This window comes from Tachypleus tridentatus, chromosome 10, assembly GCF_004210375.1.
Source record: "Tachypleus tridentatus isolate NWPU-2018 chromosome 10, ASM421037v1, whole genome shotgun sequence".
In the NCBI taxonomy this organism is placed as follows: Eukaryota; Metazoa; Arthropoda; class Merostomata; order Xiphosura; family Limulidae; genus Tachypleus; species Tachypleus tridentatus.
Genome location: NC_134834.1, coordinates 176251370 through 176274359, shown reverse-complemented (window position 1 = coordinate 176274359; position 22990 = coordinate 176251370). Strand labels below are relative to the sequence as shown.

General features: G+C 32.6%; 1 protein-coding gene across 14 annotated transcripts in view; it reads left to right on the top strand.

Annotated features, from left to right (window-relative positions):
* LOC143230979 (uncharacterized) overlaps positions 1 to 22990 on the top strand; it is a 30054-nt gene that overhangs the window by 6000 nt on the left and 1064 nt on the right. For 10 of the 14 annotated variants that reach the window (XM_076465367.1, XM_076465366.1, XM_076465359.1 and 7 more), the window contains one exon: positions 6497 to 10994. In XM_076465367.1, the coding sequence (XP_076321482.1) occupies positions 6497 to 7347 (851 nt within the window). In that variant the 3' untranslated portion in view covers positions 7348 to 10994. Of the gene's footprint in view, positions 1 to 3734; positions 3861 to 6496; positions 10995 to 11052; positions 12399 to 12611; positions 22562 to 22990 lie in introns of those variants that run through there. The other 4 variants (XR_013016726.1, XR_013016725.1, XM_076465368.1 and 1 more) reach the window with 4 other exon arrangements.

The following is a 22990-nucleotide window of genomic DNA, read 5'->3' as shown; positions in this document are numbered from 1 at the left end:
TGCAATACAATTTTACTGAAATAACATATGGAATAACAAAAGATTTGTAAACAGACCACTAGACAATTACATTAGATGCATACTAGGATACAAGGCATTGCACTGATTGCACATTTTTAATTTATTCATCACTATGTTTAGAAAGATTACAAGTCATAATATATTACTAATATTTTTAATATCATCTATTTCAGTTTCAGTTTGAAAGTTTCTCCTATTATATTTAGGTTGAGAAACTTTGGGAATTTTTTTAAGGTTGTTACACCATAATTAGAAAACCAGTTAAATTATGATATCTATAGGGCAGGGTTTGCTTTGTTTATGTTATTATTGCGGGTTATTAAGCACCATATTTAAGTAAATAAAAATTTAGTATATTAGTACCATTACTGTACGAAAAAAAAAGTGCTTAAATTTCTCATGGAACTGACAGGAAGAAACAATAAGTTAAAGGTTTTGTGTTTTCATGAGTATTTATTATAAAAATAATATGAAAAATGTATTAGATTAGGTAAAGTTAGAATAGGTAACATAATAAAAAATTATGATAATAACATTCTTCATGAGGTGTGTTTAAGATAAGGTTATGCATTGTGTCACTCAATATGGTAATTTGAGCTACACATTTGTTGAGGTATTTGCAGCTCATGTGGCAGGTTTATTAGTTAGACACAGTTTAAAGGGCAATAAGACAATAAAATTATATATATAAATGGATGTACAGTGTTACAGATTTTAAGCTACTTAGAATAAATGTAGCTTCCTGTTAAAATCTGTATTCATTCTGGAAGGAAAAAAGGGAAAATATTTTAAAGTTTTACAATGGTTGTAAGGTTGGTCAAATTTATTTAATATGTACAGAGTTGGTATAGAGAAAATAGCAGATGAAATGTAATGTTTTACTGAAAAAATTTTGATATTTGATAGATAACATAAAATTTGATAATATTCAGCTGCAGAAAAGTATTTTTAATCTTGACTTAAAAATCACTTTTTACTCAGAGCAATCAACACTTTAATTCCATACATTTATGGGAAAATCTGCAGTAAAAATTGTTATTTAAAATTTGTTGTTTTTTTTGTGTACTAAAAATTTGTAATGTTCACTGAAAGCTTATCAAATTTTGTGAAGATAAACAAAACATATTAAAGTTATTATATAGAAACTCTAGTGGTTATTTTGTAGTTACAAGTTTGGTCACATTGACTGATTCCGTATGGAAAGTGTTAGTATTTTCTGCATGCAAACAATTCAAAACTCAAGGATGTAATTCCTTAAACTAAGTGAACAACATATATTCAGTGTCCTTTGAATTGAATTGAAGTTAAATTAGCAAAAATCATATGTTTCCACTTCTTAATATCTTAAAAATGTGCAAATAAATGAAACACCGGCATAATTTATGAGACATGAAAAAACATAAATATGATTCAGGATGAACTTATTTTGATATTTAGATTCAAGCCAAAATGATGTTTATTTATAATTCATTTAACATGATGAAATGCCTATTTTGCCAAAATAACACATTATTTTATTCATTCTGTGCAAACAAATGATAGATAAAGTTTCATAACAGTTTGTGTTGGATGTACCAAGTAAAATGTTTGTTTACTTTGTCACAGTGCTGCAACACTTAATGGACACTATGATGAAACTAACAGAAAGTAATATTTAAGTAATAAAATTGTTCATGTATCTGTAAGTCACACATACAGTACTGTACAAAAGTTTTAGGAAAAGATAATATTTTTCATTCTTTTCATTTTATAAATCTAATTGTTCTATATCATTACAGAATGTAAATTACAACACTATGGTAATGCTTCACTGATTCCTCTTAACAGTTGAATGAGCCAGGATGAGAATACTTAACTTATCATTCTGTAGAATTCCCATATACTTGTACCAAGGGCATTATGAGGGTTCTGCTTGAATGAGCATTACCAATCAAATTTAGGGTCTGAAATAACTGTTGTAGTAATCCATGCAGTGTGTTAACTATATACAAAGAAGCTAGAATGTGGTATTGTTAAAAGCTTCAAGAAATCAAGTTAATAGCACTCCACAAATTAACCATGATAAAAACCAGTGTTTAACACTACATACAAGTTTCTTGTTATGTCATGGCCTAAAGAGCATAGAGAGTTGTCAGTAGAGTAGAGAGTTCACATAAAGCTTTACATGATGCTGGTTGGACTCTCCAACATAGTACTACAAACTTGAAATGCTCCCCAGAAACTATTAAGTATGTTTTAGATCATGAAGCTGAGACAGGTAAATTTGAAAATGGGAAGAGAAGAGACAGAACACCTAAACTCAATGATACTGATGTTACGTATCTTTGTTTATGCAGTCTTTGGGACGGAAGAAAACCTGCCACTGATCTCAAGGACAAGATAAATTACCAAATGACAAAAAAAATATCCAGATTTACAGTATCAAGAAGTCTAAATAAGAATGGAATATTTGGTCATTTAGTAGTTAAAAAACCTTTACTTAAATTTTCTAAAAAGTACAAAAACTGGACTGTTGATGATTGGAAAAGAGTATTATGGATGGGTGAATACAGGTTTGAAATATTTGGTTCAAACATAGGTTGTACATCTGATGGAAGAAAGGTGAAAAACACTTACTTCAAAGCATAGTACCTATCATGAAGCATGAGGGAAACAGTGTGATTGTTTGGGGTATTTTTCTGATGAGGTGACAGGAGATATTACCTAAATAGAAGAAACAATGGACCAGCACAAGTTTCATCAGGTAGTGATGCTTCATGTTATATCTAATTGTTTGCATATTATTGGTAAAGGATTCTTCTACCAAGAAGATAATGACCCCAAACACTCATCCAACCTATGCAGATATTTCTTAGCTAAGAAAGAAACTGTTAGAGCCATTAAAATGATGCATTGGCCCCAGTCACAAACCATTTGACCAGATGTGTGATTTGAGGGATCAAAAACTTGATTAGAAGTTACTTTCAAAGAAACTTTATGGGAGATGTTTGGAATAAAATTCCAAAAGACACTTTAATTAAATATGTTTCAGTAATGCCTGAAAGACTGCAGTTATTAGAGCAATATGAGGACACACAAAATATTAATTATTTGCTGAACTAAAGTACTTCCACTGAGATTTTATTGTACTAAATATGAAATTTAATAAAGTTTTGATGTTTCATCTGTGATTTACCTTCCATTGCTTGTTAAGAGTAGCCTGAAATTTGATTTTGTCTTAATACTTTTTTACAGTACTGTATGTATATATGTAATACTGTTTGTTAATTAAGTATCAAATGCAAAATCATAAAAATAAAATTCTGTTGCCTGAACCTAAGTATGGAAACTTTATTTTAAATATAAGAAAGTCATTAAAATAGATCTAAGTGAACATTTTTGTGATGGTTAAGATTAGGTTTTATATTAACAGTGTTCTTGATGACAAGAAACCCACTTGAAATTAAAATGTATCTCGGAACAGCTGGTATGGGTATTATCACTTTCATTGATAAGAAAACAACATTTCGACCTTCCTAGGTTAAGAAACCTGAAGATGACCTAGGAAGGTCTGCTTATCAATGAAAGTGATAATACCCATACCAGCTCTTCTGAGATACATTAACAGTTTTTTTCTTTTGTGTATGTTAGTTGCTCTGTTAAAGATTTTTATCTTAGAAGAATCAAAAGAATGAATGTTTGAAGACATTAATTGTATATTTTAAATTTTTAAGCAAAGAAGAATAAACCTGTTCTTTAGTGTTTCCAAAACACCAGCCTGTGTGTTCCACTGCACATTTTCTGAAGTATCATTATCAGTTATGTTTTTTGTATAGAAGTTGACCAAATACTTTTAAAAGGTAGAAATTTGAATAACACATTTGTATTATTCTCATATTCTTTTATTGCATGGGGTTAAAGGTAAAACATAATAAATAAGAATATCTGTAGATTTTGTTTTCAATTTATGGCTTATTTTAAAAGGAAGTATTTACTAGATTAGCAACAGTGGGAGGGAAACTGTTTTGTACACGTAACTGAAATTTATGTTGTCATTCTTTTTCCTGAAATTGAGTTCTAACTTAATATTTTATATGTAAAAACAGCATTCTTAATGTATGTAAATTTGGCACTGATCATGAGGTACAACTTTTAGTTTGAGTGGTCTTGTGAAATACTGAGGTTTGGAAGCTAGTGTTTGTCTTTTCTGTAAGAATTATTTAAGAATAACAAGTTGACATGCATCTCTTTAGCAACAGAAATCTTATGTTTAGGTGTATCTGGTCTACATTAGAAAAACCATAATAAATAGCATTAAGATTATCATAAACTGTAAAAATATCATAAAAGTACCTAACCAAAAGAATAAGTTTCATTGAACACTTCAGAATTATTTATGGAATAGGAAGAATGAGAAACAATCAGAGAGCATCCAAACAAGGAACTTCCCAAAGTGTTCATGAAAACACTTTGAAAATTTAGTCATTTTTTTCAGTAAGTTACATCTGATGCAAAAAAACCCCAAAATCAATGTCTTCTGAAATCACCATTCTTAAAGCAATAAATGTTGTTTTGGAATGTTACCAAAAAAATTCAAGTCTTCATTTTTGCTTAAACATAGACATCATAGGAGAGCTTATATGTCTTTGCAAATGAATCTTCCAGTTTTCAGTTTGAGGTTGTAAATTAAACTATACCAATACAGTAGGGTGTGAAGGGAAACTAATTTTGTGAGTCTTTGAGAAGCCATGAATTTGAGGGCTTTGAGAAACCAAAAGATGGAGAAATTTGTATATATTGGTAGAAAGTTCTGAAATATTTTAAAATGTTTGAATTTCTTTTCTCTAAAAGGGGTTAAGATTTTTTATTTTTTTTTTGAAAAATGACATACATCATCAAGGAGTTTTTGTGTGTGTGTATTCTACACAGGAAAAGTGTTTGGATTGTGTTCTTTAGTTGTATACAACTTATTGCATCAAAATTATTAAATTTACAGAGCTCAAAATGCTAATAAACTTTATTGATGTAAACTGCTTTTATACATTACAAATGCTGTTCTTTATTGAAAAAGTATTTTTAGTTCTATGTTTAACAATTACATCAATAAAGATGTAATCAAACCCTTGTGTACAGTCCTAGTGAAAGTTGTGTTCTTGTTGTGAGGAGAGTACTTTTATTTAAACTTGTGTTCTGTCATAAAGAAATGGTTGTTGCATGTACCACAGCTATTTTTTTTAATTGTCTGAATCTTGAATACTCAGTGTGAAATTCTTCTATTGGTTTTGCTTGTGGTGCCATTCAGTTGATGGCTTCACACTTCATAAGCCTCAATCACTGCTTCTGGTATTGAGATCTTGTATTTCATCATAACAGATTATATAAATAACCATTGTATTTATTATTTCAATCACATACATAGATATTTAGATAGAGACACAGCCACACCAATCCTCCATTATAGGAAGAAGAAATACTACCTATCTCTAAATTTAACCATGTGTGTAATTGTAAGACATCATATTTACAGATTATTTTATGCAAATACTATATATAGTTATAGAGAGAGAGACCTTATACCTATTCATGTTTATAGTTGTAATGATATAAACTCCACATTTTCATGTTGATATTCTCACTTTCTATTTTGTATTTTATTTTAAGTACCACAGTTTCATTACAAATAGGAATAACATATCACAAAGTTACTGATTTATCAGAAACAGGTTATCAGATGTATGGAATCTCTTGGTAAGCATAATTATAAATAAATATGCCCCTGTTTTGATTTAAATGTTGCATTGCCTGCAAAGTTTTTAGTATTGTTTATATTGCCCACTCTTTAAAGAGCCACATAAAGCTGTCTATGGGAGAAAAGTTCCTTATACCAAAGTCTGATCTTAGATTTTGTTTGGTTCTGATACTACAGTTCTTTGATCAGATTTATTTTGAGATATCCTCCTCAGCATCTCAAGTCTTTGCTCTTTCAATTCTGTGGCTCTTTTTATCTTCACATAATGTGATATTTTTCTCATCCTGTCTTGTTTTTCCTTGAGAGGTTCTTGAACCCATCACTCCTTTTGCCTCCTAGATCTCTCTTGCTTCCCATCTTGAATAGCTTTCTTTAGATCATCTTATAAGTTTAAAATATACCCTAAAAATAATCTTTAAATAATCAACAGTTCATTTCTGCATTAATATTATCAGTATGTTGATTTTTAAAGATTTTGATTATGTATATAGATGCATTCTAAATCCATTATGGTAAGATAATACTAATAATTTTCAATTATATTATATACAGATATGTAACATGAAAGTAGTTTAATAGCTATTGTTAAGCATGCAAAAGGTCTATTATATTTTAATGTTTGATAACAGTATTTAAAAGTCATACATAAGTAGGAAATTATGAAATATATTTAAGAAGTTACCAATGTACTTGTATGTAATGTATAAGTTAAGTAATATTGTTATAACCTTTATTTTCTAATTATAGATACAAAGACCTGCATGAACAGCTATAGTGGAAAACAGTTTCCCTGTTATAATGGTTTAGTACAAGAAACTCCTGATATAACAAACAGCAATCCTCAGAAACAAGGCTGTGAAGATGAATTTGGCAAAACACTTTCAGTGGAAAATAAACTTGAAAGGTGTTGGATTCCCTTTGTTATAGGTGTACCATACAGTTGTGTTATATGCGATAAAAATTTTGGAAGGAAAAGTGATCTAAAAATACATCAGCGTATACACACTGGAGAGAAACCATTTCAGTGCGTAGTGTGTAACAGAGACTTTGGAAGGAGTAGTCACCTAAGTAGACATAAAAAAATTCACTCTGGTGTAAAACCATACAACTGTGTAGTGTGTGGCAAAGAATTTGTAAGCAATAGTGACCTAAAGAAACATAACAGGATACACACTGGGGAGAAACCTTACATCTGCATAGTGTGTAGCAGTAAATTTGGTAATAAAAATCAACTTGAAATACATGAGAGGATACATACAGGGGAGAAACCATACAGTTGTGAAGTCTGTGGTAAAGAATTTGTAAGTAATAGTGACCTAAATAAACACAATAGGATACATACTGGAGAGAAACCGTATATTTGTACAGTGTGTGGAAAAGACTTTAGAACAAACAGTAATTTAAAAACACACATGAAAACACACACTGGGGATAAACCACACAGCTGTGTAGTGTGCAAGAAAAAATACAGCAGAAAAAGTGATCTAAAAATACATCAGCGGATACACACTGGGGAAAAACCATATAGATGTGAAATGTGTGGCAAGGAATTTGGAAGGAGTACTATCCTAAGCAAACATAAAAGGACTCACACTTAACATATTTTACAATGTGTGGTAAAGTATTTGGAAAAATAAGTTATTTCAAAGTTCATCTAGGAATATATGCTGGAGAAAAATCATACAATTGTAATGTATGTGGGAAATAATTTGGCAGGAAAAGTGTCCTGATAATACATCAATCAATACTAACTGTAGGAAAGCAAAATAGGTCTGAAATGTACTGTAAAAGTGCACACTTTTATAAAGTGTGGTAAAAGAATTTTACAAATAGGTTATTTAGAAATATTACTCCACCTTCCTGTACCTAAGAGGTATTATGATAATACTGTGTGTGAAACTGCTGTGGAATTACCTGTGCTTGTTACCCTTGAACAAAACTCACTCCTCTACACATGTCTCTGTGTACTGCATTGGCCTATAACATAATATTTATAATACTGTTTATATCTCCACTAGTATGAGAGTGATACACTCTCCATGTGCAATAATCCCCATTAGCACTAACACATGATCATGGACTTATTCTTTCCACAGCATTTCCTATGTTTAGATTTTGTCTTCTAATGCCATTTGAATTTCTAGTTTATTTGATTGACTGCCTTTCTTCCTTTAGTTCTAAATAACCTTGTTTGCAACTTTGTTATCTCTAGCTACTATATATATGTGTTATTTGTGCTACTTTTAATAACACAAATGCTTAAAAAGATATCCCAAAGCCCATACCTATTACTTATAGCATTTTCATCAACTGAGTCAATAGTGATTGGAGGCACCTTATCTACTTATATAGCTAATGTTCAGAAATTATTTCTTTAGCTCAGTTAGTGAAACAAATGCTTGGCATATGACGGGCCACAATTTTTAATCTGTGGCAAGATACTATAAGTATTATGGAAATAGTAAATTACCGTGACCTTATCAAATTGCATTGAATCGTGGTGTGACAACATGTTCAATCCTGCTATTTTATATTAGGTTGTTAGGTCTTTTCAGCTTGCTTTTTTTCCAGTTCAGATCCAATGTCATTCTGTTTCAATGCTACTCTTGAGTCTGCCTTGCCTGCATGTTATCTTGGCTAGCTGTTTCCCCTCCAGTCTTTGCTTCTGACTGAGGTTCGTACGTGGCATGCTAAAGTATCTCATTTGCATCCTCATGTCATGGAGGTCTTAATGTTGAAGGCTATTCACTCTCTTTCTCTTCCTGTGTGGAAAGTTTGCTAACTGTGGCTTTACTCTACCCATGCATTTCCTTCATTGTGCTCTGGGGGGTACCTGTGGGCTGTGTCCTGTTATTCTTTAACTACCCTTATGTCTTTCTGCTTATCTTTACTGTCTTTTTTAACATGGTAGATAAATCATTTCATTGTAGTTGTATGCATGGTAATAACTTTCAGTGGTGCAGAGAGTTAAATATCTTCTGAAATACTTTTTAGGTAAGAAAAATGTTAAACTTCAGCGGGAGTATACAGCTGTGTGATGTGAGAAAAATAATTAAAAGGAATAGTGACATAAAAAACACAATTGGTTACACAATAGAGAAAACTTCAGTGTTGTTTAGTATGAATGGGAAAGAATATGGAATAAAACTGACCTAAAAGTTCACCAGTAAATACACACTAGAGAGAAAATATACAGTGGCAAAGTTTGTGGGAAAGAATTCAGAGGAGGAAATCACTTTAAAAAAAAATCATAGGTTATTTAACGGATGTTTAACACTACTTAGTAGAGAGAAATCTTAGTGTTGTATAGTGTGCCATGAAAAATTTTGTTGTAATTACTGAGAAAACAATTAGATAGTATACAAACTCCAGAGTGCTGATTCAGTTATACAGCATATATCAATTTTTTTAATTATATCTTAAGAATAACCATAAGATCAGTTATGTAAATATATATATATATATAAAAAAAAAAAATCAAAATATATCATGTTGTGTGTATCAAAAAATATAAAAATTATTAATCAAAAATTTATCAAAAGATTTATGTTGAACAAAAAGCATACAGTTATGTAGTGTGTCTACAGACTTGGGGAAAAAAAAAAGTAGCCTAAAAGACATAAAACTATACATACTTTGGTAAAAATTATTCAGTTGTAGTGTGTGTAATAAAGAAATGTTCCTAGTATGTAATTATACATCATTATAACAGGTGAGATAAGTCATAGTTGTGAAGTTTGTTACAGAGTTCTGAAGAAAGTACTTGAAGAATAAGTATTATACAGTGAATAAATAAATAAATACATGTCACTTATAATGCCTTTTCCTGATTCTGTACATGCTTTCTCTTAAAATATTAGCTATTCTCACTTGGTGCACTCCTCGAACTGTAAACCTTTTTATATGTCTCTCATGCAAATCATCATGTATCATTTGTTAACCAATAGGAGCATAACGTGCTCACTTGATGCATACAGCTACCACTATACTCTCCCACCTGATCCTCATTTGACAATATTCAAGTGCAGACATCTTTAGTTCTAGTTTAAGCTTGAAGTGGTTTCCCTTCATTTCACTTTCACTTTATTTTGTTTAATTCTGCTTTTATTTTAAAAGTATTTTTTTACCTGTGTTTTGCTGACAAATCTTTCACCATAAGAAGTGCCTTCCTGCACCTTATCTATGGATTTTGCTGCTCATTCCTGTCATGTCTTGAGTGAAGAACTCTGTATGGTCTGCTCTTCAGAATAGGATTTCATGATCACTCATTGCACTGTCTCCAGTGACAATGATCCTCCAAAGTGCAACACTTTCCTCCATTCTTCAAGTAGATTATGGGAATCTGTCAATTTCCAGTTCAAAGCTGCTGGGATGGTGGACCATGGAGCACCCTCCTGTATGAGTTTCACAGAGATGGCTATAGCCATTCAGTTAAGAGTAGGGTGGTGGTGTTATGCTAATGTAAAACAAAACAAAAAATGTGGCATCCATTGATGTTGCATATACAGATCAAGTGTCCTTATCCTACTTTCACAGGATGTAGATTCTTTGCAGACAGGTTTTGGACTGAGTGAACCATACTTGCATTTTTTTACAATAGTTGCTTACATACTTCATTTGCACTTATGGAATGGGTCCTAATACAAAACCTCCTCTGTAACCAACAGGAGCATAAATATATTCACATGAGACATGTTGAAATCTTCTAATTCCAACAGGAGTGTGAAGCTTGTGGCATGATTTAGTAAAACAAAGTTCACAGCAGTTGGAGGGCAGCACCAAACAATATTATCTAATCTTTTGAGAGGTGGTAAGTACCTATTGGATATACATTTTTCATTGTAGGAAAATTATAACATTTCTAGGACAACATTAGTTCACTTGTGATCAAACTGATCTTTATATTGTATAATTTCTGGTAAATAATTTAAAGGAAATGAACAGTGGAGTGATTACTTTATGTTATTACATTCACATCCTGACTCAGCCATTAAATTACCAAAAGTTTACTTCTTTGTGAAAAAGTAAATGAATTTTTTCTTTATCATCATTTTAGCAGAGTGGAGAAAGGTATGTGTTTATAAAAGTGTGAATATATAATTTTTCATCTCAAACCTTTTAAACTATTTTTTACTAGTCTAAATGTTTGTATTTTGATAAACATAAAATATTTTTGTTGTAAGTTAATTGTATGACAATGTTATTATTAATAATGCATGAAAAGACACAATAAATAAGTTTATATTTAGCAAAGTACTTGCTATAAGATGTTTAATTTATTGATTATTCTCCCACATGAGCAGGGGTTGAACAAAGTCTTGAAAAACAAGTTTTAAAAGTTATTATCAACACTGAAGTTCTGGAAAAATTGTTTTTAAGCCATAGTCCTGGAAAACTTATTGCATTTCTATTTGAATATGAAATTGTCAATGAAATTATCAGTTAACTTTAAAAAACTTTACATATATTTAAGAAATAGTTTGGCTATTGGAATTAGTTTCATTTGTCATGCTGGCTGTTGTGAATCTCATGTCTGATGCATGATGCCTACTACAAGAATCTAGAAGGGAGGTAACATAAAAATGTTTTTTTTTTAAGTCAGTATATGTTAAAGTGAGTAATATAATAAGATGTAAATATTTTACTGTGAAAGTTTACTTTTTTGGTTATTAAAGAATTGCATTTGCTAGTTAATTCTAAGAAAAACCTTTCTGAATAAGTTTCATGTAAATCTTTTATGTCTATTATAAGTGCAATTCATTAAAACCTTTGATTATAAAAACAAAAACTAGAATCAGAAAGAAAGGGTGTTTGGTGGCATATAACTAGCATCATTGTGTATACAGATTACATTCCTTTGGAACTATATTTCAGTTTGACTTCTGCAAGAGACATCAAGAGTCCTTTTCTGAGCTGCAGAAGGAACTTCTTTCTTTGGTTTTGTTAGGGTAAACATAACTACACATATCTACAACAACATATCCTGTGGTCATAATGCCAAAATTCTCTTTCTGTTGTATTTTTAAGTGAAACAGACTTCCTTCATGAGCAACAGGATAGATATGCAGCATAATGGAATATATTGAACAAACTATTTATTATGAAGTAATTCTTACTGCTTTGGGTGTGAAGGAAAAAAAAGAGTGGACATAGTGTGATAGCAAAGTACATTGTGCAAGAATGTCATAAATGGTGTCATCCAGTGGTAGGTCACCTTAGGCCTTGAGGTTATAACCTCTATTTTTCTGTGCAATTGATCAACCGAGATATAGATGGATATAGAAAAGTAATCAAAAAGTTCTCTGGAGAGAGACTATCATACTGATGAAAAACAATATAGTTGTACACTGTGACAAAAAAAAAGGGGAATATGGGTTATTTAAAGATAAGTAAATACATATCAGGAAAGCAGTAGCACTATCAAGTGTAAGAATGGTTTGGAGCATTCATCAAAGTGGTATTTTAAATATCTCCTGACTCAGTCGTTAAAACTTTATAATATGATAGTGTTAATTTTTATGACAATATGTAATGACTGAGCTGCATCTTTTGGGAATGTCTATGAATATCATAGCAAAAAATTAAATTTATTTTTCTTTGTTCTGCTTCATGTTGTATTACATCTCAAACATCAAAACAATGGTGCCATCCAATTTCACAGAGGTGATATAGAACCTCATTGTATTTAGAAGTTGGTTAAGAGTACAACACTTGAAACACTACATTAAAAAAGGTAAAGAAAAAATAAATGAAGATTATAGGAATACAGTTAAGCATTAATATACAGTGATATGTAACTATTAAGTCACAATTGCCCATGGTGAATTTCTTTATGTTGTGGGGAAATGTTCTGTATTTTCAGTTTATCTCCTCTGGGATGTGAACATCCACCCACATGTGGTGCCCCCTGCTCTCAGGGGAGGAGAGGATCCTGGTGGTTGAGGGATCCAAACACAACACTTTAGCCATGGATTCCTTCAGATTGGTGGCTTTGGGGTGGCCCCCAACAGGGTCAACTGGTACTGTTGGGCATTATCAACAGATTTTGTGAACATAGTCTGATGCTAGTGTTTGGGAATAGTGCTTAAAGAATTCTCATGGGGTGTAGGCACTAAATCTTCCTCTCTGTATTATGGATTATCCAGTCCTTGATAAAAAAAAAATCATGAAAAAACAGCTAATTGGTAACTACCATGCATAGATGACTGTTACAAAATCACTACCACATTTAGAACTTATCCAATGATTTGTAATTCTCCACTCTTTGTCAGACAAATCCTTTTTTAATCAAAAGGGATTAGAGGCACTTGAAGCTACATTCTAGGGACATTTTGGAGGGAACTCCTGCTAAATTCAAAGGCTATTGGTGATATACTCATGCTACTCTGAATGTCTTGCAAGGAGTGGTAACTGAGAGGAATTTGAAGAACTTTCCAGAGTTGGTGATCCTCACTTATTTCTTCAGTCAAGCTGCTTCTGTTGTGTACTATATTTCCACTTGCAAGGATGAAATTATGTTGCTGACAAATGTCTTAGTTTTTATGTTTGCATTACCACAGTCCACCTGCATCTGTTCAGGCAGCTTATATGAACTATAAGGTTCAGCCATACATTCCTAACCCTCTCCAATGTTTCTAATACAAGCAGTTCAAACATTCAAAAACATCATGTCATGCTTCTTTGACATGTGCTTGTTGTAGTGTCAAAAATCACAATTCCTACGAGTATGAGCTGGAAACACACTGTGTTAACTGTAGTGGTTCTTGCCCTAGGTGGGTGGAGGAGAAAGAAGTGCAGCATTTGAAAACAGTTAACATTTCTTACCCCAAAGTTCAAAAGTTATTGTCTTCAATTCTTATCTTGGACACATGTTGCTGCAATACGTTCCACTGTTACAGTGGGAGTGTAGACGGATCTTTCTGTGCCTCCAAGAGAATCATTTTTCCAACCATGTAAAGAATCAATGTCTACTCCTGTCTCTGTCCTCACCAACCCTTCCAGTGACTGACCAGGTCCAGCTCCTTCAGCTCCAGGTTCTAGCATCTGCTTGGGTCTACTTTCTTCACTCCAAGATGTAGAATGATTATTCGTTCACACCCTCAGTTACTGAAATGTCCATCTACTGACAGAGACCTGCTCACTCAACTCAGGACAGAATCCATGGAGGCCGACAGATCTACTCCTAATAAAAACAGTGTGATTGTAAACCAAAGGATTCTCCACCTAAATAAAAATGGACACTTTGTTTAGTGGAACAGTCAAGATTTCCATTTTAGACTTTTTTGTTTTTACCGTTTTACTTCTGACGTTGGACAGTGTCATTGACGATGGTGACTCTGTCCAACTTGTTTGATTTTAAAACTTTTAAGGAACCATTGGCCCTTTTAATACTTTTACTCTTATTTGAAATTTGGACACTTTCATTTTAACTTAATTTTTACAATAATTTTACATGTTTTTCGTGCAGATAGTCTAGGTGCTTTGTCCTATTTGTGTTAACATTTTACTGTTTGATTTCGAATTTCATGCAAAGCCTTCCCTAATTTAGCAGTATAAGACTAGAGGGAAGGCATAGTCATCACCACCCACCACCAACTTTTTTACCAATAATACATAAAAAAAATCCATTTATGATTATGTGAATTACACTAAACCTATATAGTTTATAAAACAATATTCTCTCCAGTTGGGCCTGGAGCTACGATTAAAAAGTAGACTAATAATAACATAAAAGAACAAATTATTCCTTTTAAATTATCGCATTATTTTGGATTTACAATTAATATTAATGATATCCAAAAGGAATTGGAAAAATTTTTATCACGACGACAACCTAAAAGTTTATTCGCTATCAGGGGCTATCTGAAAGCAGAAAAATAAAGTTAATAGAAACATGATAAAGGTATTTTGCCATAGAATAAGCCAAATTGTTATATTTATGGGGTTTGGTTTTGAATTTCACGCAGTTACTCAAGGGCTATCTGCGCATGTTTATGGAGAAAGTTATATCACAATGGTAATATATATACACACACACACACAAACAAGTTTATAACTAAAATTAAATAATTATTTACTATAATCAACCCTAGTTGTCAACATTAAGTCAAAATGGATAACATCTATGGCCACCCAAATGCGTTGGGGATATTCCATCTATCAAGCTCCTCATATGGGACGGCAGTAAGGATTCGGATTAACGATGCTATTATTAAGGGTTTGATTCTCCTAGGTGGACATAGCAGATAGCTCGATGTGGTTTTGCTTTTAAGAAAAACACACGTTTTGGCTGTCTGCAGCCAGTTGTGCGAAGGTAAATTCAAATATAACCTTAAAGTAGAAATAAAATCACCCTAAACATTCTATAAGGTTAAACTCCCATTTTATATTTCACTTATTATTATTAATCCACCATCGATAACAAAAGTACTTCCTTTTACTGTATTCCCCTTCTATTAAAACAACAACAACAAAAAGAAAAATACGCCTGTGACGTTGATGACTGATATGTGGAGGTATAGATAGTCCCACTAATGTGAAATGAGAATAACCTGTCACATGACAAGCGCTTGGTGCTCTGGGTATATGCGATGTTTTTCCAACAAAATACAAAAATAGTGAAAGTTGTTTCGGTTTGAACTCCCTTATCCCCTGAGAAAATAGAGATAACCGGGGGATGCTCAGAAAGATATTTTCTCTTTGCCCCACTGCTAAGACTCTGCTAGTAAACTCAGAAACTTGTTTAATATCATATGATATGTTTCGACAAAGTGTCATGGTAATTTTATTTGTTTCTTGTATGTACAGATTTTGTACTAAACATGTGTGGAAAAAGTTGTAAGTGTCAATCTTCATGTAATTCCCCTTAAGTGAAAAATTAGATTTTTTGGACACACTTGTGTAATCTTAGACCTTAAAGCTTCATTATGAATACAGAATTTTAAGCCTATTGATAAATTATTTTTTGAACATGATTTTGCTTATAGGAACAATTTCTTAATTACAAGTTTGTAAAGTGAGCAATCAGTTTTTTTTTCTGCATTATTTATCCTTCAGTATTATAATAATTGAACAAAAGTTGCTTTAAATAGTTTTAGCATTTTATTTCTCTTGAGCATTAGACAGAAAGTGCCTACACATGTATCTGGTGTATTAATATATTTGTTTCTATCCTGTTTCAACAAAAAAATATTCCTGTACAAACAGAAAATTTGAGTTCCAGTAACCACACAGTTGTGATGCTTTTGGCAAACCACTTTCAAAATGAAGTAATCTAAAAGAATTTCCATTTCCATACAGTGAAGTTAAACCATATGTTTGTATATTGTGTAACAAAGAATTTAGAACAAAATGTGGACTCAAAAGACATGAGAAGATACACACTGGGGAGAAACCATACAATTGTGTAGTGTGTGGTAAAGAATTTGGAACTGTTACCTGAAGGAACCTTTGAGGATATACACTGGGAAGAAACCATATATTTGTATGGTATGTGGTAAAGAATGTGAAACAAACACTAACTTGAGAAAACATGAGAGGATGCACACAGAGGATAAACCACATAGTTGTGTACTGTGTGGAAAAGAATTTAGAACAAATAGTCATATAAAAATACACCTAAGGATTCACTCTGGGAAAAAAATACATATTTGTGCAGTATATGGCAAAGAATTTGGAACAAATAGTAACCTGAAAATGCATCAGAGGATACATACAGGAGAAAGAACTTATAGTTGTGTTGTATGTGGTAAAGAATTTGGAAGAAATTGTGGATTAAAAATATACGAGAGGAAACACACTGGAGAAAAACCTTTCAGTTGTATAGGGTGTGGTAAAACATTTGGAAGAAATTATGAGTTAAAAGCACATAAGAAGATACACACTGGTGAGAAACCCTACAGTTGTGTAGTTTGTGCAAAAGAATTTAGAAGAAGTAGTGACTTAATAGCACATGAGAGGGTTCATGCTGCTTAGAAACCTTATTGTTGCGTAGTTTGTGCAAAAGACTTTGGAAGATATTGTGATTTAAAAAACTTGAGATGATACAAAGTCTCCACTTTCTGATTCTGTATTTATGACAACCATACCTGTAATGTCCATCCATGCCTCGACAGCTCTACTCATTAGGTGTTTTCCACATTGAAATACCTCTTCAACATATTGGTGTGGTAGATCTTGGTCTTCTCATCCACTTTCACCTTGTAGTTCCTTCTGTTGACTACTTCCAAATGTCCTTTCTGCTGCAGGATGAATTTGTTATTGTCTTTGGTTAGCAGAACTAATACCTTCTGTCTGACCTTGAAATGTCGATCCTTGTCCTTCTTGTTATAGAAGTGCTTCTGACTGCCTTGAACTGTATACAGACTCTCTCAACTGAGTTAACAGGTCTCTTCCAGTCATTTTCTGCAATCTAACATGTACTGGTTTGTGTTCCACACTTGTGACTCTTCTCTTTCTATCCACAATTCTCTCAATATCTGCATCTGATATTATATTATTCTTCCATACAGTAACTCAAAGAGTGAAAATCTGTTATTACTTATAGGACATCTTGGTAAGCAAATAATACTACCTGCAGGAACCTATCCCAGTAACTTGGTCCTCCTGACACATCTTCAGCATTCCCTTTAATTTTGTTGAATTTCTCTCATATGTTATGTCTGGGTTGGTATGGAGTGATATAAAAGCTGCCTAGTACTCTTGCATCAGTTCTAATATAAACTGGATCCCTCTGTTACTCAAAACTTATTGCGGAAATCTTCGAGGAAGGCTTCTAATAGTCTCTCTGTTTCTAGCTTTAACAGTGCTATGTTTTCTGGTAAAGTGTTTCATGGTAGACTACTGTGAGTATATACTGATTGTCCTTTTTGGATACATTTGCTAGTGTTATGATCAAGTCCACAACTACTCTACTGAATGGCTCTTCTATGAAGGCCTCTCCGTCAGTGAGACTTTGACTACTTTCCATATAGCTACTATCCCATGGCAGAAACCACGACCTGCAGAATCTTGTCACATCTCTGTTGACCTTGGACCAGTTGAAGTTGCTGGTGATTCTGTCTGCCAATCTTCTTCACTCCTAGGTGCTCTTCCACAATTGACTTGTGAGCCACCTTCATTACTGGAGCCCAATAATCTGTTGGTTCTATGATCTATTTAAGATCCCAAGTAGAACCATTTCAATAGATATGGTACAGCACTCCCTTCTGGTCTTCTATTCTGTAGATCCTTGGTCTTGTACTTGACTTTTTCTTCGGTACTGTCTCAGATTTTCTGCAGAGTCTTTCTTCTATGCTTTCTTCAGTTCCCATAGATCTGACAGCTTTTGAGACTTGCAGGGACTTGATGTCCTGCTTGTTTTTCTTCTTGCATTATAAGTACAGAATGCTATCCTGAAGTCAAATAATTCATAGCAAGAACAGTATGCTAAAATTTGAAGTGTTTTTTTTAGGAATTTGTCTTTTGAGGAAGATAGAATAAAGTGCCCATAAGAAAAAAAAAACTGAGGGGGTTAATAGGTTGCTTCATCAGCAAAACTTGTAATACTGAAAGTGATTTTTTTTTATGTTTCTGTTGAAAAAGATCTTTAACATTCTTAACAGCAGTATTAAAAAAATTATCTTCTGCTTGAACTAATTTCTCCAGTATTAATTCGTGTTTATCAATATAGAAAACTAACATCAATTTCCCAGTCCTCAATGGTTTTAACATTCAAACACTGAATGATTTCTAGCTACCTCTTAGGATTCAAAGACTATATGGTATTAATTAGCTTTTGGCTGAGGAACATTCAAAATTAATTCAGGGTCACTATAATTTGTTACAAATTTGAAATCACTGAGAGACAATCCCTGGGTGTACCCTGGCTGGGAAAGTGGGGTTTCTTGTGATTCTTCCATCTCTCAGTACAGCAAAATTCGTTTTTTTTGTGTGTGTGTTTGTGGATCCTTTGATCCTAGATTTTCTGTATTAAACTTCATGCCATATCAGTCATATCGTATGTTATTAATATTTTGCATATAAACATTAATTTTTGCAACTTTTCTGATTTAAACCAGTTTTTCAAACAGGAACTGGCTACTTTTTTTCACAGCCTTGGTCAGTCAAGTCAGTCTTTCTTTATCTAGTGGTCACCCCTCTCCTCACACTTTTCCTGTATTGGACTTTCTACTTTTAGTATTCCCAGGTTTCCTGGTTGTCATGAGGCTCTCAATTAGTCATGCTTTGTGCATATCTGTATCTCACACAGTTATTGACAATTCCATGAGCTACAATTCACATTGCACCATTTAAACTGAAGTTGGTCACTTAGTTTTATTCACTTTAGTTAATTGTCCAAATTCACATGAGTCTGCAAGTGGGCTGAAGAGAAACAGAAGTTTCTGAATGTCCTTGGTTGTCTAACAAGCCCTCCCCCAAAAAGGGCTTGTTAGATTTTAAAACCACAATACTCATGTAAGTTGATGCATACATACATACTTCTTTATTTCAAGGAAGTCACTGTCATGTGCAAAACTTGCAAACAGTTCTAGAAAGCAGAACCTAATGTTGTTATGACTTGTGTTCGTGACTCAGTTACAATATGTAGCACTCAGTTAAGTGTTTGAAAATTGATGAGTTTTTCTGGCAGTTGTACCAGAAACCTAAGTTAGGTTAGGCTCAGTCTGAACAAAGAGTTTATAGTATATATCTAAACACACTAGCCACTTACTAAAGAAAATTAATCTGCCAATAATTATAATTCTATATAGTGATAAAATTAAATTTTTAGATATAAAATTTTATGTAAAAAGTAGTTAAGATCAATAAGTTTTAGCTGCCACTCGAAAAAAATTATATGACTAGATACTTTCACTAAATATAATAAATGTACAATTTCTTAAATAAACTGATTGGATAGAAGAAAAAAATGTTGATATACATAATGAAACAGTAGTTAACAGTAACACAATGAAGTGAAATTTACAAAAAATTAGATTAACTACATAGAAATGTACAACACAACTTACCAGATGCTAAGAAATGGATAAAGCATGGAAGACAAGGGTGATTCTCCAAATCTAGGAAAAAAAAGTTACAATACAAACACAAACACGCACAATTATGGTGATAAAATAACTGCAATATTAATCAAACAAACCTTTATTTTTTTAACTCGTTTTTTTAAAATGTTCCATTTTTTTGCATACTAGTGTATGCGTGATGCAAAACACATATTTTGTGTTGTCGGTGTGTGGAAGTGACGTATTTTCAGTAAATAACTATTTTTTTATTTCTTTAATTATTTATGGTATTTAAATAAAATGACTTTTTTACCCTGTGACTTTATTTCCTTTCACAAGTTCTTCATGGATTGTGGTAAAAATCTGATAAAGGTATCAGTCCACATTTCAGGGATGTTATCTGTTGCCCACCTACATTGATCATCCAACACTAATGTCAAAAGTTAGCTTCTGTAAGGTTTTTAAAGAGAAATTTTTGTTACACCATCTGTAGCTGGAGTTCATTATTTGGATGTATTTATGGTTCTGTTGTTTTCATCCAGCTAAAAGTAGCTAATGTGTCGGCTGGTTTTTGTACTTCGGGTAGCGATTTTTGAAGCTTGAAGTTCTGCATGTCACCATGTGCTAATGTATTTGAGCATGAAGACCTTTCCTTGTTCTTCATCTGTATAGAGTTGATATGATCAACTTCATAAAAGATTGACATTGTCATATTTTTATTTCCTGTGAGAATTATAAAACAATAGAGGTACCAAAGTGAAAATTAAACTTTCTGCACAGATCATTTCATATTATGTTTTGAAAGCCAGTGACCTATAGAGAGCATAAACCATATTTCATACAGTCCTTCTCTCTTCTGCCTGGGCTATGTTATGTTTTATCAATATGAACTCAATATGAGATCGGTTGCTTGCTTTCTAGGTTTTACCATGATCTCTATTCCACCAATGTTTCCATACACATCTACTCGTGAGATGAACACTGCATATATTATATCCCCTGTGCCATGTATGACACTCAAGGTGGAATTAATCAAAAAGGATATGCAGGAGACTCTGTCACTTTGCTGTACAATTATTATTGTTGGTTCACCTGAGTTTGGCAGTTTAAGTTAGATGGCTGTACTGTAGAGACCAGAGCATAAACATTTGTTATTAAAGTCTTCACATGCACCCCAAACAGAAGGTCTGGCATTGAAGTTTCTTACTGCTAGATTAATAAGTGCTATGAAATATGTCAGATCAAAACTTTCATCTACACCTAATTCATATGTAGACATGGGTGACCAGGAATTGTGTAGGTAATTTTTGGTGGGTTGTCTAGATTGTTTTTTTTGCACTAGTAACTGTTACAATATATGCTGTCATAAACTCCATAATAGATTTTGCTGTCATGTCACAAATTTCAGATAGCTTCTCAAGACTGTATTTGATGCAGTAACCTGTTATAATGCAAGATTGGCAGTTTTCATGATTCATTTAAAAGCTCAATGTTTAGACCTTAGTTTCCCTCTTTTCCTTCTGAACAGCTGTGGTTCTCTGCAGAGTGCATTACCTCCATTATTCCTGGAGACTGTTGTTATAAAGTATCTTTGTTTGCAGACAGCATAGTAACAACTATCTGTTTAGAACACCATTCCTAGGCTTGACTACCCTAATGAAATAGGTGAGTGATACTGAGCCAATAACCTAACACTAGTCAATGAAGTGTAAAGCTACCTTCTCACCATTGAGAAATTTTGGCAAAGGACCTTATGTGAGTCAGCCCTGCTGATAACCAGTAACTAAACATCTCAAGAGGTAAGTTTGTATCTTGGAACAGCTGGTTTGCAAACTCTCTTTTTGTCAACTTGAAGATGACCTAGGAAGATCAAAACGTTGTTCTCTACGTTATTAGTAAGTGTTAATACCCACACCACCCGTTCTGAGATACATTTTTATTTCAAGTGGGTTTCTCGTCATCAAGGAGTTAAGTTTATTTTACATACATACCCCACAAGTGGTAATACATTATTATATTCTTTACCTTTACTTTGGAGAGCAGTCACCTTCCCACAACTGTCTACAGGCAGTAAAAGGTAATACAGATGTGGGACATTGTGGGCTTCAGCACCCACATCTTGTTCTCCTAATATCTGTTTCCATTTCTTTGATTATTTAATTATTCTTCATGTAAGTCAAGACTGATAGACAGTGTATCCTCACTACAATGTGGGTTCTACTTCTTCAATCACATCCATAACCTAAAGTTCATGTTATATCTCACATTATAGCCTGTACCCTGGGGATCCTTTCAGTTAGTAGTGTTGGTGATTTTTGTTTGAGCTTGTTTTTGTTTATAACAAATTATATATATATTTAATTTAACCTTATACATCATTACTTACGTTAGCAGTTTTAGACAAACTGCCTTCAGTTTTTGAGCCATTACCATGGTTACACAAACAATCTTATAGTATTATAGTATTTTTCTTAATTTATGTTTGGTTTCATATAACACTTGTAGAGAAAAACCATTGAACTGGTTTCATTTTAAAGCTGCCTTTGTTGTTCTTGGAAGTGATAATATCTATAACTGTCTAAGAAGGATATTGTTCAATACAATATATTTAACAGTTGTTCATGTGATGTCTAGAGTTTATAGATCCACCTGGGTTTTAAATAGCATGAAATCAAGTGAGTAGTGCAAGTAATTTTCCATTTGGTTTAGAATATCATTTAGTTCTACCTTCAGTAATGTTCTGTGATCAAGTTATAAGAAACATATACAATGTTTGTATTTAATGTTTGATAAAGGTTGTTCATTTTGAATTACATTCTGTGTCTAGTATCTTTGCTTCACTTTCATTGACACAGTAAAATTTAGTAATATTCCATATTATCTTGAAAATATTTCATTAGTTGAAAAATATGTATAAGAGGTCAAGTGTAAGAAAACTAAATTACTTTAAAGCAACTAATTACCTCATCTTTGCTATCCATTTATTTTATCATTGTGGGTTTTTGGAAAGCAAACTAATTTGCAAGTACAATTTTCAAAATAATGAATAGAACCTGAAACAAACTATAATACATTTTTCTCAAACTGTTACAACTTATGCTAGTCACAATACAGGCAATAAGGGTGGTGTTTTGTGAATTCACAAAAGAGAACTATTGGACAGCAGCACTGATACAAATGGCATCAGAGCAACAACTGTTCAAAGAATGCTGCTTGAATTCTAGCAAAAATGTGATGT